Raw genomic sequence first — 18,599 nt, forward strand, 5'->3', positions numbered from 1 at the left:
TTGAAACAATGTCAGAAGGTTTAAATTAAAATGTATGTATATGGAAAAGTGTATATTACAGGTTGCCCTGCAGTGTGGCAGATTAATTTACAAATATTCCATGTAGTCTAGAGTCTAGATTGATGAAAAGGTGAACATTTATTAAAGGAATATTATAGGTTCAGTACAATTTAATTACAATCGAGAGCTTTTGTAACATGATTATCACAAAAATAATTTCAATTTATTTCCTCCTTTTCTTTAAAAGCAAAACTTGAGGTTACAATGAACCGCTTACAATGGAAGTGAATGGGGCCAATTTTTGGAGGGTTTAATAGCAGAATTTTTTTTTTAAAGCACTTACATTGGGGGCCTGTGTAACTCAGCAAGTAAAGATGCTGACTATCACCCTGGAGTTGCGAGTTCAAATCCTGGGTGTGCTGAGTGACTCCAGCCAGGTCTCCAAACAAATTGGCCCAGTTGAGGAGTCACTACACCACCATGTAGGCTAAATGCCTCACTGTAACCTAGATGTCGAAAATAATTTTTATGTTGATAAAAAGTATGCTATAAATACCATCGATTGAGATTAACTTGTACTAAACAAGGAATTGTCCTTCAATCAAATTTATGGAGGTAACAAAAAACGGTATGCATAATAATCATGAATCTTAAAAATAATGTTTAAAATTATTTTAGATGGAGCATAACATCACACCACTGGACATGCCAATTGAAATGCCAACTTCTCAAAAGTTTTTAAACGTAAACTATCCGTAATACATTACATAGTAATTGATCATTTACACAGTTAATAACGATTTAACCGGAAGAGGGCGATTCTTCACCACGTATGTTACAGCTCACAGCCACTGATGGGACTAGCAGCTTTACACTGTTTAATAACCAGTTTCCGAAATAAGCGCGAAGTGACATTTAGGGGTCCAGTAACTTCAGATGCTAATTAATATCAACATCTTTAAATTAAATTAATATGGCGACTAAATTAGCATAATTTCCTCATCCTTTCACACTTTCTCATCAGTTGTGCTGCGAACTTCTCGTTTGTGACAGAAGGCATGGCGGATGGTAAGCTGACTGACAGACATCAATAGTTTGCTGTCACACAGGGAGGTTTCCGGAGCTTAAACGTGTGTCTCTCTGCATTTTGCGCAATGAAGGACCAAAACGGAGAAGAAATAAAAAAAATACTGGAAGAGGCCCCCTCTGCTCGTAAAGCACTTGTAGAGAACTACGAGAATTTACACAAAGTAGCTGAATACTGCGAGAGGAACTACCTGCAGGTAAGACACTGAAATGCGCCCGAGATATGCGATGCAACAGGTTCACATGAAAGCAACAGGTTCACATGAAACTGTAGAGCAGATGTACCCAGATTAATTGATTTAGTTCACCTTTTTTGGGAACTGCTGTTTGTGAGATACAAATGATAAGTCTTGGAGTGTCTTGTTCTCGTTACTTGTGAAATGATTGAACAGACAGAAGCAAAGAAAAAACAGCTGAACTTTTGCAGTTTTACTTGACCTGTTCACGCTCATCTTGCTATTTATATGAATGACGTTCAATATATATATTTGCTCTTGCAGCTTACATCATTCTGGAAGGAAGATAAAGTACAGCAAACCTGTCTTCCTCATACATTAGAGATCATTTCTGTATTGTATGTCTTTTGTGTAGCTGTGTGTGTGTGTTCAGCAGCAGAAGTCGCTTTATACTTGCATCTAAAACATTTATTTCCTTTCATCTGGCCACAGAATTAAATTAAATAAGGGCAATGACAGTAGTTTGGTGTGAAATAGTTAATACAGTTTATTTAGCATGTACTGACTTAGGAATTGTGTAATTGCACACATACAATGTGACTTTGCAATAATGTTGTGGCATGTAAATCAAGATGAAGCGTGTATGTAGCTTGCATTTATATGTCGTTTCTGTATAACCATTGAATTAAAGGATGTTTCTAACCCTACAGTCTGGTAATGACACCGACAAAGCACTGGAGGAGACCAAGGCATTTACTACCCAGTCCTTGGCTAGTGTGTGCTATCAGATCAGCTCTATGGCCGCCAATGTGCTCAAACTGCTGGATGCACAGACCCTACAGCTTCGCAAGATAGAGTCATCCATCAACCAGATTGGACAGGTATTGGTCCCTCCTCAAAGTACAGCACAAATTGAAGTCAGATGTTTACATACACTTAGGTTGTAAGCCATTAAACCTAATTTTTTAACTTCTCCACAGATTTCATATTAGCAACTATAGTTTTGGCAAGTCGTTTAGGACATCTACTTGTGCACGACACAAGCAATATTTCCAACAATTGTTTACAGACAGATTGTTTCACTTTTAATTTACTATATCACAATTCCAGTGGGTCAGAAGTTTACATCCACTTAGTTAACTGTGCCTTTAAGCAGCTTGGAAAATTCCAGAAAATTATGTCAAGTCTTTAGGCAATTAGCCAATTAGCTTCTGAGGCTAATTGGAGTCATTTGGAGGTGTACCTGTGGATTTATTTTTTGGCTTACCTTCAAACTCAGTGCTTCTTTGCTTGACATCATGGGAAAATCAAAATAATTCAGCCAAGACCTCAGAAAAAGAATTGTGGACCTCCTCAAGTCTTAGGCCCTGTCCCAAATGGCGCACTTCATGCGGACTTTCGGTCTCGTGGACTTAAATTGCGCGTGCTCGCTGAGTCTACGAGTCCGTAGGCCGTCCCATTTAGCATTTTAACGCTCTGAAGTGTGCTCAGCAGCGCCCCCTTTGTACCCTTGAAGCGGTCTTCCGCGAAGCCCGCATAGATCCAGGCTTCATGCACTTCAAGTACCCAGGAGTCCTTGCGAAAGGCCAATCAGACAACTGGTGTGAAGAGCGCTTTCGCTCACAGACACAGACAATTGATAACATGGCTGAGAAGAAAATATTTAAGTGTAAGTATCATTATGGTTTTTATGACTGTGTACATTTTACCAGTTGTTACCTACAGTTTATACAAACATTATGGTTATCGACCAGTAGTTGATGTCTCAAACATAGTAATAGCGCGCTGAATAATAGGCTGATCGCATAACGATTCATTATATAGAACCGAATGGCAGGGCTTTACTGAGTCATATGTAAGTGAAGTATGGATATTTAAACCTGTAAATTAAAAAGCGACATAAAAAAACAAGGTACACATAAAAATATAAAATACATACATATATATGTATATAAAGAAAAAAGAAAATCAAACAGTAAATCAAATAATAATGACTTAATGCATTAACGACTTTTGACAAGTTATATGTTTATCTACAAAGTCAATAACATTTACTTGCTTACCCTTTCCTCCGTGCATAACATCAGCATTTGTATGCATGAAAAATAATCTTGTCTTCTACGACGTCGGAGCGTATAAATGTGATTTCTCTTCATGGCAAGCCATCTCGCAAACACAATAGTAAAAACAACAACAATAGGCAGCATATTTCCCCGAACCGAACCTGCAGCTCCTGTCCAACAATAACCACGCTTCACGATCGAGTCTGTCCCAAAAATACTTCTCAATGCGCCCTTGTGGACTTGCGCGAGGGGCCCTATAAGTCTGCACTACATGACGTCACCGAAGTGTGGACTCTGAGGAAGTCCACATGTCCGGAGTGTGCCATTTGGCACAGGGCCTTATTCACCCTTGGGAGCAATTTCCAAACTCCTGAAGGCACCACGTTCATCTGTACAAACAATAGTACACAAGTATAAACACCATGGGACCACACAACCATCATGCTGCTCAGGAAGGAGACACATTCTGTCTCTTAGAGATGATTGAAGTTTGTTGCAAAAAGTGCTAATCAATCACAGAACAACAGCAAAGATTCTGGAGGAAACAGGTGGACAAGTATCTATATACACAGTAAAACGAGACTTATATCGACATAACCTGGAAGGCTGCTCAGCATGGAAGTTGTCACTGCTCCAAAACTGCTATAAAAAAGCTAGACTATAGTTTCATAGTGTTATACAGATTCATGGAAAAATGGAAAATGTAACATTCAGAAATACAAAATAATTATTTTAGCCTGCATTGATATAATTCTATAAATTTATGACATTTAAAACACATTTGACAACCTCCCCAGATGAAAGCATGACAACGTTCCCTGACTTTCATGTAAAATACCTTTGTCCTAAGAACATATTTAAACATTTTGGGAAACAGCTGCCTTCATAATATAGTTTGCCCTTCCATTAGTGTATGCCAGTATGGTTTGATTATGTTTGCTAGTTATCCTTAAAACTATAACAAAATAATTATGATAGTAAAAATTTTACCATCTTTGGATGGTATAATACACAAAAAGTATTCAAATTTAAGAGGGTTTTGAACTAGGTGTTTAAAACCAACTCTGCTCTAGAAAACACAAATTTGCACCATTGGACTTTTGATTCCAAATCTTAGCATTACTGAGATATTTACTACTGATATACTACTGATCCTGTGGAGGAACAGTAGTCGTTACAGATAGGATGGAGGACTAATCGAAGTGGCTCTGATTGGCCATTGCCGTTTCATTGCTCAACGGACATGTTAGTGATTGGTTAGAATACTCAACCGCTGCAAAAACACGTTGATCCTTTGTAATTATTTTGGATTCATTGCATATTGCACCGCTCGCTGTGAACGGATTTGTTAAATACACTGCAAATGTGCAACATGACAAAACTAAAACGATCCCGTTCTAATCAAGGCACAGACGCAGTGTAAATAATTGATTTATTTGTTTTTAATGAGAGCATTCGTGAGAGTGCAGAACATTGAGCGGAGTGTCATGAGCTTGCATTGAAATGCAGGTCTCAATCAGAGTAAACCTGCAGTGAGTGACCGCAGTCATTGTAATGGGAGAGTTTGACGCATTGTTCGATTTCTGTGTACAATTTATTAAAAATGTAATTACAGTTTTGTTTTGTCATGTTAATAAGTAGACCAATGTGAATTTGATTTGTACAAAACAGCAATAAAATAATTCAGCTCAACTGTTCTAAGTGTGTTTGGAGGTGTAGCAAACAGAAAGAATATGGCATGAATAGCATATTTCAGGAATCACCGTCATTGTTATGCCATGCAGCTGGTATTGGTAGATTTAACATTTTCAGGAATCGCATAAACTCTGATCGCAAATGACTGTTTTTAATTTTCAAAGTGCAAATACTGAGGCCAAAAATTATCGAACGAAGATCTTGCATGAACAAGATCACCATTGAAGATCTAACGGGATGAATGGTCCCCTGTCTAGCCACCTAAGGGCTTACTGAATGCAGTTTGAATACTGAATATGCCATATTATTTACTGTACATGGACTTATAATTTAACCAGTAATTTAGCAATAATTCAATGTATTCTATACCATAGGTATCAATTTACAATAATTTTAATTTGCCTTACCTTAACAAACATTATTACAATATAAAATACAATACAATATAATGCTTAAAAGAAACTGGAATGCTCATATCCACCATTAAAAACTTCTACTCTGAAGAACCTCAAGGTTGCTTAATTTTTAACATTTTAATTGACATTAATAATCGCGATTACAATATCAAGAGCAAAAATCGACAATTATGATTTTTGCTATAATCATGCAGCCCTATGTAAAACCATCTGTCCCAGGAGCTTTGCCTGTAGGCTAGGCCTTAATTACCTTGCCGAGCTCCTTCAAGGTTATCTCAGAATTGAGAATTTGTTTGTTCAGTCATCAGTTTAGGCCATACTAATGGTTCCACAAAGTTTCTAATATCTTCATTGGTAGACCAAGATGTGTAACTGTAAAGATCATTATAGAATTCTTTAAAAGCATTATTAATATCAATGGCTGAGGTAAATATTTCACCACCGGCAGATTTTACTGAGGGAATGGTATAGAAAAAGACTCTCTGCTTTATGTATCCAGCCAAAAGCTTCCCTGCTTTGTCACCATACTCAAAGTATGACTGTCTTGCCCTGAATATCCAAAACTCAATCTTCTGCTAAACAAAATAGTATTATATCTGTATTTCAATTGAGTCAATTCTCTCAGGCATTAGATGACATTCGGCTCTGCCTTGGCACTTTTTATATTCCCTTCCAACTCCACAAGTTCTCGTGCTTTGGATTTTTTTGATGAATGAGGCATACTGTAGGATTCTACCTCTAAGAACTGCTATAAGTGCCTCCCAAGCCATGCCCACAGAGGATACTGAGGACCAGTTGGTTTTATTCCAGTTGTCCATTTAAACATTGATTTTAGCCTGTAACATTTATTGAAATTCAGGATTTTGCAAAAGGGATACATTAAAGCGCCAACTATATGATTCCTTTTTCTCCATATGTGGCAACACATCTAAACTCACCAGGGAGTGATCTGAGACTAAAATGTTTCCAATTGAGCAACTGATGAAAAAAATGTATAGTCCCTCCTAGTTGGGTTTAAAAGTCTCCAAATATCTGTAAGGCCAATATACACTTTTGCTTCACTATAATCAAGTCCATCAAAAGATTAATGTCTCCTCCCAATATTATATTATGAGGAGTGCCAGCGGCTTGCAACATCCCTTCAAGATCTATAAAAAGCTGTGATCATCAGCTTTGGGTGCGTATATATTAGCCAAAATCAACCTTTGCCCCTGAATTTCTGCTAAAATAATAATGATTCTTCCTAATTTCTTTAATTTGTTTGAGACATTTGAATTGTAGATGTTTACTTATCAATGTAATGACTCCCTTGCTCTTACTGCCCACCTCATATCTTGCCAAATTTTTCAGCTTGCTGCTGGGGATAGATGTGTTTCTTAAAGAAACACTGTTTCCCCTTCTGTCACTCACTCGACGTTGTGTCGATTGTTGTGATACAAGGTGCTACTTTCGGGAGCCTCGGATACCTCTGAATATGAAAAAGGCCAACACCATATTGGCGAACAGAATTTGCATTACCCGCCCCCGGACATACGGGTATAAAAGGCAGGGATCGTGCATCTATTCAGTCAGATTCTTTCTTCGGAGCTGAGCAGTTATGTGTGTTCAGCGAGCTGAAACCTCACTCTGTTCCACTCATCTCTAAGAGAGCTTTCCTGTTGGATCTACGGCGCATTGACAGCAGCTTTCTCCCTCCGCATGGCAGTCAAGTGTTCAGTGAGATAGGTCCACTAGGCAACAACATGAAAATCACCAAATTGCTTGCTGTGTATCGATTCTTAGTTTGGCCGGGAACATCATTGCAAAATTGATCTTCAGTTGATGTAAGTTTCTTGCATTCCTTTAATCGATCACGTTTCTCTCTTGTCGAATTCGCTAAATATTACAGCAAGATCCTCTAAGTCTGCAATGACCATCATCAACATTGCCGACACATTCATCAATTCACGCCGGATTTCTTTCAGTTCACCGTCCGAACTGAGTCTGGGGCTTTCAGCTTGAGTACATAAGTGTCTTTTAATAACTCCAGAGCCTGAGGATTTTGAATTCTTTGACATATTGTCTTCCTAGAACTGTTAAGAATCAGGTTGTATCGAATCTCACTGGTTTATGACACAAATAGTAATAAAACATAGCAAAGTGAGCAGAGCTTGCCGCGCACACATCCGCTCCTCGCATGGCATCATATGATCCATTTTTTATTTCATATTTATTAAAACCATTAGCCCTCGAGGGGGACATCATAAACTTTGCATTGCGGTGTCCAAAGTAATTTCACATGCTCAGAGTGTCGTGTGACTGCCCCTTTAGAAGAGATATCCAGGTGTTATACAATAATTGTGCTTTTATGCAGACGGTGGATATGCACAGAGAGAAGGTGGCTCGTCGAGAGATTGGAGTTTTCACGGTTGCCAAGAGGGTTCCACGAAATCACAAGATTGTCCCTCCTGCAAAAAGTACAGAGCCCAAGCCTGAGTACTCCCGTACACCCATCTCTTTCTCTAGCCTGGACTCTATTGGCCATGGCGTGAAGGTGAGCACACACAACTTCTCATGTAATGGAAGTAGTTAGTTCAGCTGTAATTATTTTGGGTCATTATTACGTTGAAAGCACATTTAACTGTTTAACACATTTAACACAGTTCTAGCTCTATATCTTCTCTTGTTCTCAATGTTTACATTTTAACTGTTTCAACTTGGAACTTTTAATTCCTTGCCAGCATAAAAGTAAGCTCTAAAAATTGTATGAAGTATTTCTTTGCTCTTAGTTGAAAGTTTGTACAATCCATTGTTGTATTGTCACACTTGACCACATCCTGTTATAAAGAAGTTAGGCTAACCTCGATTAACAGTGCAGCAACTGCACTTTCAAATACTCTCTTTTGCTGCCTCCTTTACTCCCTTCCTTTCCTTCAAATGCGCACAAACACACACACACACACACACACACACACACACACACACACACACACACACACACACACACACACACACACACACACACACACACAGTTAGCTGGCTACCAGCGTGGGAAAAGCTGCAAGTCTGGTGCTAGCCGTGCTGCTAGCTCACTGATGCTCATACAACCACAAAGCCACAATAATTTCACAAGTATGCAGCACATGGCAGGCTTGCAAAAAGATAGGCAAACACCATAGAAAACTGTTGATGTAAACCTTTATGTTTAGAACGTCTATCACTTAAGCACACACAGTTAGGCTTAAATTAAATGTGTGAATATTCTCCTAAGCACGAACACATTTTTCATATAAAGACACATCAAACCAAGTGGCATCTGCATACAAATGATGCGAGAACTTTTCTCAGAACTAACATCACTTTTTCCACCCATTTCCAAAATTACGTTTATCTAACTGGTTTACATTTTTTGTAAATGTTTGAAGTCTGTTCCCAAGTTCACATAGGTGCTCTAACAGAAAAATCACAGGTGTATTTAGTGAGTTTGGTGATACTTTTATTTTTGTCTTAATTCTGCCACGGCACACTTTTCACGACTAAAAAATTCTACGGCACACCACTATCCCACATAGGCGAACCATCGTCAATATTTTTCCTTTTCAAGAACTTTCAAGTCCATGTTTTCTGTCCGTCTTAGTAGCATGTTTACTTGTAATGTTTGAAATTCGGCTATGCAAAAATAAATACAAAAATAAATAAAAGAAACAAGTGACATACAGTGCTTGCATTAGACTTTCATTTTGATGGACAGGGTTGTAAAAAGTTAGTCATAATCTATTATTACCCGTCATTTTAATTTTCATATTTTAATGATAGTAACACTTTTAAAAACTTTTATTTTCATTCACATTTTCATTTTTAATCATGAACTTATAGGACGACCATATAGCAGATTATGCAAGTATTTATTTATGAAGAGAACAGATGAAAAATAGAGACACCACACGAAGCAGATGAATGATTTTTTTCCCCGCAGTGACAGCGGAGGCAACTAAAACACGACATAAGAACAACGCAATATTACAAAAAACAAATACAATTAAAATATGAACAAAACACGTTAAAAATTAACTGAACAGAACTCAATCGACAACTCAAACCTTCCTCCTGGTGCGCATCGACTTGCTTGTGCGTAATCAAATGCATCAAGGGAGACTGATGCTGAGAAATTGTTATTAAATTTAGCATCTTTGCCACGGACAGACGACTTCTCGTGGCAGTTTTAATTTGGTTCTGGAGGCTGAACCCAGCATCAAAACTGCAAATTTCTCGGAAAGGTGAGGAGTTTTAATCCCTGAAATTATTTTTGGTTCATGCATTTATTTATTTTGTGGAAACAATCTTTCACACTAGTGTGCCGCAGTGGTTGGGAATCACTGCTCTACGATCAGGTTGGAGAAAGAATCGTCATTGGCTAGTAAATTTTTGTTGTTACTCACCAGACTTTTGATGACATGTAAGCATAATGTAACAAAAAATATATATTAAGCAAACTGAGAGAGGGGGCCCCTTCATATATATTCACGCAATATGGTATATTGTTTTTATCAAAATCTTTTTTTAGATTTTGCTTTATGATTTTAATCACATTTCAGCTTTTTAAAAATGTAAAAATTTCACATTATATCAATTTATATGATGTCATTAAATCGCATTTTTAATAATGATACAAACTGTTGTCACTGTCTGAAATTTCGTACACATTTTAAACCAAAAATGTAGGAACCTAATTATGAAAATTAGGGGTTACTGGCTGACAATTAATTGTCAAACAAATAATTGTGATTATGACGAATAATTGCCTGTTTTAGGGCTATGATGATTAATTGTGTGTTTTAGGTGTTTCACGAATATGATGATTAATTACCATACAAACTCACTATGTGTGCTTCACGCACACAACAAAGTCATTTATACAAATTTAGCTTGGGTCATCTAATAAAATAATGGTATATGATTTCCTTTTCAGGCTTAAAAAAATGTATGAATGACAGTCAAATGTAAAAGTATAAATTTAAACGAATTAAAATAATATTTTAATGATCAAAATATGTCTAAATAATTTAAATATATCTCTCTTATTTGTCCAATTTTCTTTTGATCCATTGGAATTTTCAATGCTTTGTTTTCTTTTGCTTCTTTTGTAACCCAGCCAATCTGTATAGCAGTGGCGGCTGCTGGTCTTTCAAAGAGGGGAAGCTCATTTTCGGACTACATTATAAACTTATTTACCCTATTTTTTGCACTAAATCAATCTTAGGTGTTGATCTGCCCTGCTGTTTAATTCTAATTTTTTCCTCGTAAGGAAGACTTTCAAATGGCTTCACCAAAATCAGGTCGACAATATTAGCACCGTCTGCCATCGTGCGCAGTTTCACCCGTACAACGCTAGCCTAGCCTACTGTATGAATGAATGAACGAACGAACGCTCTAAAACAAAATATATTAAACTTGGTAAAACTGAAACAAGGAATGTGGTGTATAATTGTGTGAAATGTATTATGCAAATTGACTAGCAATTTCGCCAAACAAATATAAAGAAATAAGTTGCAGCAGTTTGTCTTTCGACTACACTTGAGAAATCCGCGATGGGACAGAGCGCAAAATAGCTTCAGTGACTTCTTATAGTACAGATTCGCTGTCAATCAAAAGGAGATGCAGTCTTTCGACAGATCCTCCAATCATCACGCTGAAGCCCGGAGTCCGGGCCAGCCCACTCCTCATTCACCCCCAGAGACGCTGAGCGTCCGTGGGCGGGACATAATCGCAGCATTTATCCAATGACCGTCTATTTTCGGAGCACTGAAAAAAACTGTTCAGAGCAGCCCCATTGAAGTCAATGGACGCTCGGCTTCAACAGGGAAATGCACTGACGCTACGGGAATGTATGAGAAGTAAATCGAGTCAGCCGACCTGCTATATGTAATGTAGCTGATTCTGAACGAACTCGTCTTCGAGATGAACGTGTTCTAACGCATTTTTAGTCCATAAATTGTTTACACAATAGTACATATTTGACCATTATTTTTCTGACATTATAGGGGAAGCTGAGCTTCCCTTGCAGTCTTAAAGAAATCCCCACTGCTGTATAGCTATTATATTATATTATAATATATTATATTAAATTAAATTATGCAATAGTAAAATATTTCTGCCTTAAATTCTTCTTTTTCACACATTATTTTAAGGCTCTCTGATTAACTCACCAGCTCTTATTTCTCGTGAAGGAAGACTTTGAGGTTTTGTTTCTTGCATTTGATCATCTCCACAGAAATAGAGCAGGGCATCTCCTCTCAATCACTGCCTGTTATTAACACTGCGTGAATAAACCCACAATGACCATGTATATTTGTCATTACATGGATGTTAAATGAAACCGGAGCACTTTGCGTTCACAAAATGTACACGTTTATACCTTGTTTACAGTCCCTGACAAAAGTCTTGTCGCTTGTGTACAAATTGACCTGAAGTGCCGCTGAAATATATTTCTAATCAAGATTTTTTTACAAGAAATGGCTCATTTTAATCCCAACAGCTTTTGTAATAATGTTTCAGTGCAAAACGAAACTGTTAAAAAGTATTCTAAAATTCACAGCTCGGTAAAGCCCATTGAGTCAATTTTTGCAAAGGCATAAGTGTTGTCGCCTTGTCATATGAGCTTCACCTGTGACTAATAATGGATCAATTAGGTCTCAGGTGTGTATAAAAACAACCCCAGTACACTAGGCCTTCACATCAACTGCAACTAGACCTCTGCAAACATGCCTAAGATTCACCCTGAGACTAAAGTTTTGATTATCAAGAGGCTGAAGACCAGATCCACTGCTGATGTGGCAGACACCTTCAATGTGTCTCAGCGTCAAGTACAGAGGATAAAAAAAACATCTGAAGACACTGGAGACATTTTTGACAAGCCCAGGTCAGGCAGACCCCGCAAGACAACTGCTCGAGAGGACCGTTTGTTGGCTCGAAAATCCAAGGCCAGCCCATTTTCCACTGCAGCAGAGCTCCACGAGACCTGGTCACCTGAAGTCCCTGTGTCAACCAGAACAGTTTGTCGGATTCTGTCTCGAAATGGCCTCCATGGTCGAATCAGTGCCCAGAAGCCAGCACTAAACAAAAGACAATTTAAAAACCGTGTGGCATTTGCCAAGGCCCACAGCCTTCTAAAAGGATGGACGCTGGAAAAGTGGAAGAAGGTGGATTTTTCAGATGAATCTTCTGTTGAATTACACCACAGTCGCCGCAAATATTGCAGGAGACCTACTGGAGCCCGCATGGATCCGAGATTCACCCAGAAAACAGTGAAGTTTGGTGGCGGAAAAACCATGGTCTGGGGTTACATCCAGTATGGGGGTGTGCGAGAGATCTGCAGGCTGGAAGGCAACATCAATAGTCTAAAATACCAAGAAATCTTAGCTACCTCTTATATTCCCAACCATTAAAGAGGCCAAATTCTGCAGCAGGATGGTGCTCCATCGCTTACTTCCATCTCCACATCAAAGTTCCTCAAGGCGAAGAAGATCAAGATGCTCCAGGATTGGCCAGCCCAGTCACCAGACATGAAGCATATGTGGGGTAGGATGAAAGAGGAAGCATGGAAGACGAAACCAAAGAATATTGATGAACTCTGGGAGGCACGCAAGACTGCTTTCTTTGCTATTCCTGATGACTTCATCAAGAAATTTTATGAATCGCTTGCCAAACCACATGCTCATGGAAGTCATACAAGATATTAAATTTGGATCTCACAGCACCACTACTTAATTTGCTGACATATTTTTGTATTTGCAGTAAATTTGTTCAATTTCTGTATAGGTGACAAAACTTTTGTCTTGACAAAATTTGACCTTTCTGTCTTGTTTAAATGATAAATCTTTTTTCAGTGAAACTAATTTATTTCAGTGCATTAATCATCATTTAGGAGGGTTTTAGCTTTTCATATGAGCTATTTCTAACACCAATTGATTAATAAAGTCAGGTTAATAGCAGGTGTTTCTACAAAATAGATAAGCGACAAGACTTTTGTCAGGGACTGTTTATATTTCGCCTCTCTAGACGGCGTGCACATCAGAGCGCTTGAGATGTGGTTTATCTTCACATGCTATCAAGAGAGCTGCTTGTGACGTCCGCGGCGTCCGCGGTGCAGTTCCCTGAGATGCTCGGAGTTCAACTGAATGAGACACAAGTGCATTTTCCTGCATGCTCATGAGACAGCATGCAGGGAAAGATGAGGCTGGATCCAGCTCCTTAATAAACTGCTTTTTATTCAGTAAAAGGGCCTTGGTGCTTTGACACTACACAACTCAATCACTGGCGAGTGAAAGGTTAATATTTACTTGCCAGTGGCTGGAAATTTACTCGCATAAATGAGTGATTTACTCGCAATGTAGAGGGCTGATATATATCTATTGCTTTAGTTTTCTTTAAAATAAATGACATTTGGTTTGATATTTTGTTAGAATGAATTCATGGTTATTTCTTGTTCAATATGCTTTGCATTCTCAGAAAAACACAGTAAGCATTAGAGGTTGATTAATGCCAATATGAAGGAGTCAAGGTGGTCAGTCTTTAACTTGTTTGTGTTTTGTTCTTGTTCTGACAATATAAATGAATTAATTCTAGAAACCACTAATGGGCAGATTTGTTGTTTTCAGGATTCTGAGCAGCCACAGTTAAAAACAGCGACCATGACGCGCAGCAGCAGCACAATGAGGTACGTCCAATGCGCTCGGGTTCTCTGGTTCTTATCTGTCACATCTTGCAGTAAGGCAGCATTATGACCCATACAACCTCAATAGTCCTGTCACTAACTATCATGGTAGTCATCTTATCTGTCAGTTCTCACGAATAGGGTACACTTTGGTGTACCATTACTTTACAAGTGTCATCATCTTGATTGTTTTGTAGTAAATAGCTGTTTTAATTAATTTGTGTTATTTTAAAGACCAACAATACAGTATAATATTTGGTTGTGTCCCATATTTTAAGTTCAACCATGTAACTGCCTGATTTCCCTCCTATTACAACGAAGAAACATTCTTGCAACACCCAAGAAATAACAGCCAGATGGGCTGGTTTGAGTATTTTTGTAACTGCTGATCTCCTGAGATTTTCATGCACAACAGTCTCTAGAATTTACTCAGAATCATGCCAAAAACATAAAACATCAAGTTTCCAACAATCCATTTTCCAATTAAATTAGTCAATCTTTCTGAAATCGATTTATTATAAGGGCTTTTCTAAGGAAAAGTCAATGTAGATATGTGCCAGACTGATGCTTTTGGAGTATATCACTTTGGTTGTGTCACAGCATTTTTAGGTCGCTGTGTCAAGTAAAGCATAGTTTGAAACGTAGAAATACACATCTCGAGACACTGTTGGCTATTGATAGGCTTATCAGTGTGGTTTGTTCTCTGTAAAGGTGAAGTTTCGCTTTCTGCCCCCTGCTGAAAACCTTTGGTTCTGTTTCATTCCAACTGACCACCAGAGGCAGTGCTAAATACTGGATTATCACCACTGCCTCTGGGAGTCAACCGGAATTCACAAAAACCACAATTTCATGCGTACCTAGCTCACTTCAAGCTTGAATTGGTCTGATGGTAGGATTATTTATTATTGCGGTCTGAGGACATTATTAATTAACGTGTTCATTTTAATATAATTAATTACACTGAATTAACATGTTAATCAACAGCCCTAATATACATACAGTATACACACACACACACACACACACATTTTATCTGGTTAATTTTTATATTTATTAAATATTTATTGCTAGAAAATAATAAAAATTGACTTTTAATTAAATGTTATTTATGTAAAAAGAATGTTTACATTTGTATACATTTTTTGAGAGTTCAGACCTTGATTTGTACCTTATTCGTGGACTATCTGCTTAAGTACATCTACTTTTATTCTGGATAATATCCGCCACTGTAAAGGTCTCCAGTTTTTCATTAACTCCATACCTAGAGTATAGTAACCCCACACGTCTCAGGCTACTGTTCCTCTTCCTGTTCAGTCAGAGGGCCTTGCTGGAGGAAGTGATATATTTTTGTTATACTCATTTCCTCTCTTGTCACGGACTGAAAATATTGTGGCAATTTCAATATCTCAGCACATGCACATCATACTATAATGCTGCTCCTTCCTACAGTCCACACTATATAAAATATGAACGTGCACATATAATATGAACTGTATGACAGAACTAAATGTTTGGTATGTTGCAGTCTCAATATGTGTTTCTGTGTTGTGCACGCAGTCGGGGCAGCCATCCTCCTGATCCTGTCCAATGTCCTGTGGCACCCACTCTGTCCCGTGGAGCATCCGTCAATTCACTTAATGACAAGTTTATTTCGTAAGAGCAGATAAAGTGTTTTTAATTTAGCTACTATTAGTGTATACTGTATGTTTTAAAGGGACAGTTCCCCCAAAAATGAAATTTCTATGAACATTTACTCACCCTCATATATTTCCAAATCTGTATTACAGTCTTTCTTCTATGGAAAACAAAAGGAGATGTTAGGCACAATGTTTGTCTCAGTCACTAGTCACTTTCATTCTATAGAAAAAGAAGATGCAATTTAAGTGAATGGTGACTGAAGCTGTCATTCTGCCTAACATTGGAAAGGAATTCATAAGGATTTGGAACAACATTTTTGGGTGAAATATCCCTTCAACATTTCTTACTGTAACACTAATTTCACACTTTCACAGTTTTGCAATTTATTAGCTGGATTACTTTCCTTATTTCAGTTCAAGCTTTGGTAAAGCCGTACCACCTCCTGTAGTGCCCAGTTGTCCCACCAGTTCTGATGGTGATGGTGACATCATCAGCACCCTGCTGGATGAAGTCTCACCCCCTCCACCCCCACTGATGGAGACAGAATTTGAGCAGGATCATCTGCAGGATACTGTTCCACCTCCACCTCCTCCACTTGACTGTGCCGACATCCCCCCACCCCCTCCCATGCCCTTTTCAGTGAACATATCTGATCCAAGCAGCCTGATGACAATACCACCTCCTCCACCAGATCCACCTCTTGAAACAGGTTCATTTGTGTCTGATTGTCACAACAATTTCAGCATTAACAACATTCCAGGCAATTCAAATGTTTCACAATGTTAGGCTCTATGGGAATTATAATATATTTGTTTTTTCTAGTGGCTTTAGAGAATGGATTTCCGCTACCAGGGCCTCCTATTGACATGCCTCCTCCACCAACCCCTGATAGCCTTGATCTTCCAGAGCCTCCACCTCTGCCTGGGGATAATAACATTGAAGGTAAACAATTACCATAGAAAAAGTGCAAGTTCATCTAAAGCTTGTATTTTACTTAAAAGGTAAACTACGTAATTCTAGGCTCTCTATTGACATCTACTTTACATTTACATTTATTCAATTGGCAGATGCTTTTATCCAAAGTGACTCACAAAAGAGGAATAATACAACAAGCGATTCATCAACATAAACATTTGTAGTTGAAACTCAAAAAAGTTACCTGCAAAGGAAAATTGTTTTGTTTTGCTTTGACACTGCTCTTCTGTCCTTGGGCAAGACACTGAATCCTAAGTTGCTCCCAATGGCAGACTAGCGCCTTGCATGGCAGCTCTGCCGTCATTGGCGTGTGAGTGTGTGTGTGTGTGTGAATGGGTGAATGAGTCACAGTGTAAAGTGCTTTGAAAACCTCTAAGGTTAAAAAAAGCGCTATATATGTGCAGACTATTTACCATTTTTACTTTTGAGGAATCTATCAATTTAAATTAAATTGATCATTGTGGTGCATTTGTTCTCTCTGCTCTAGTGTTATCAGTTCTGTATATGTTAATATTGTATGTCAATGCACATCTAGACCTTGAGATTCCACCTCCGCCCCCATCTCTACCAGTAGAAAGTTTTGATAACTTTGAGGACATGCCTCCTCTACCGCCCCCTATTGATTACGACATGTCAGCACCAGCTGACTATTTGGAGAAAGGTAGGCCACTGTTTGCGTCAACTTGTTTTAGTCAGTAATTGTTTGTAGAGTATGTGGTCATTCAAGTAAAGGATTTGCATTATGAATCCTAATAGCATAACTAATATTGCAGCATTAGGTGTTTGCAAAATTGCTATATTGACATAAGAGCTGAGCATCATTATTCAGCTGAAACTTTTCTGGATACTTTTGTTGTTAAATTCCGAATTTGAGACTGCTAGTTCCTCACAAAAAACAAAAGATAAAAAAAGCTCTTCAGTTACTGATACAGTAGTACTGATTTCCTATTGTAATTCTTTCTCCTACCAAGTGGTGGCACTATACAGCTACGACACAGGCAAGCTTGGTGACTTGGTCTTTCAGGAGGGAGATATCATCTATCTTACCAGCAGGAATGAGGATGGCTGGTGTGAGGGAGTTCTGCATGGGGTTAAGGGTTATTTTCCTGGCAACTATGTGGAGTCAACTGCTTAACCGAATCTTCTAGAACGTGAATGTCATGGGAACCTCAAAATTAGAATATGATCAAGAGAAATATGGGAAGAATATAGTATAAAAATTATTCCCAAATGCATAAACACTTATCCATCAATTTGATAAATGTCATGCATCTTACTATCTTCACACAAATGCCTTTCAAATTGTATCTGTGAAATTCTGAATTAAATGAATGTGCACTTATTAGTACAAATAGAGAAATATTTGTGAATACATATGCTCCCTTTTGTATAAATGTAACAATTTGCATATCTAACCAAATGAAGATGTTCCAAATTAAACACAAAATGGCTTTGTGAAGCATTGAATGTGCATTTGTGGCTCAAGTGATGCATGCGTTCATCATGCAAATGTTTTTGTGTCTATTCTGTTTTATTTCTTTGAATTTGTCTTCTGCATTAATGCTTTTTATTTCTCTCAATAAAAAATTCTAAACAGTGCAGTAAGGTTTGGATACTCTTATTGTGTTATATGTGCCCAAGAAGTAATAGCTTCTGACTGTGAGACAGGATGCCACAGTGCCAGGTGTTTGGGTATGTGGGTGATATGACCAAAATTCTATATCACAGTAACAGTATATATCACAATATCAGATTTTTTCCTGGAAAATAAAAGGTTAAATAACCATGTGATAGGGGTGGGCGATAAAAGCAATAAAGTATATGTTAACTGAATTAAAAAAAAAAATTAATGATATG

At 38.0% G+C, this 18,599-nt stretch overlaps 1 protein-coding gene across 2 annotated transcripts; it reads left to right on the plus strand.

Moving 5' to 3' along the window:
• Positions 1-874: 874 nt before the first annotated feature.
• Positions 875-18,376, plus strand: LOC127652911 (ABI gene family member 3-like). Of its 2 annotated transcripts, XM_052139364.1 has the most exons (10): positions 875-1,068; positions 1,161-1,283; positions 1,973-2,143; positions 7,790-7,969; positions 14,074-14,132; positions 15,687-15,782; positions 16,181-16,476; positions 16,590-16,709; positions 17,278-17,403; positions 17,714-18,376. In XM_052139364.1, the coding sequence occupies exons 1-10, from the start codon at positions 1,066-1,068 to the stop codon at positions 17,875-17,877; spliced, it is 1,338 nt and encodes a 445-aa protein (XP_051995324.1). In that variant the 5' UTR covers positions 875-1,065; the 3' UTR covers positions 17,878-18,376. The 2 variants fall into 2 exon arrangements, with proteins under 2 accessions (XP_051995324.1, XP_051995323.1); XM_052139363.1 differs by having other exon boundaries at positions 875-1,283.
• The last annotated feature ends 223 nt before the right edge of the window (positions 18,377-18,599 follow it).

Source organism: Xyrauchen texanus, chromosome 12 (genome assembly GCF_025860055.1).
Source record: "Xyrauchen texanus isolate HMW12.3.18 chromosome 12, RBS_HiC_50CHRs, whole genome shotgun sequence".
Taxonomy (NCBI): Eukaryota; Metazoa; Chordata; class Actinopteri; order Cypriniformes; family Catostomidae; genus Xyrauchen; species Xyrauchen texanus.

Excerpts from the sequence above, each read along its gene's own strand:
- LOC127652911 (XM_052139363.1), top strand. The coding sequence starts at position 1,155 with ATGAAGGACCAAAACGGAGAAGAAATAAAAAAAATACTGGAAGAGGCC. Across the intron at positions 7,970-14,073 it reads CTATTGGCCATGGCGTGAAG|GATTCTGAGCAGCCACAGTT; the intron begins GTGAGCACACAC and ends TGTTGTTTTCAG. Across the intron at positions 16,477-16,589 it reads AGATCCACCTCTTGAAACAG|TGGCTTTAGAGAATGGATTT; the intron begins GTTCATTTGTGT and ends TGTTTTTTCTAG.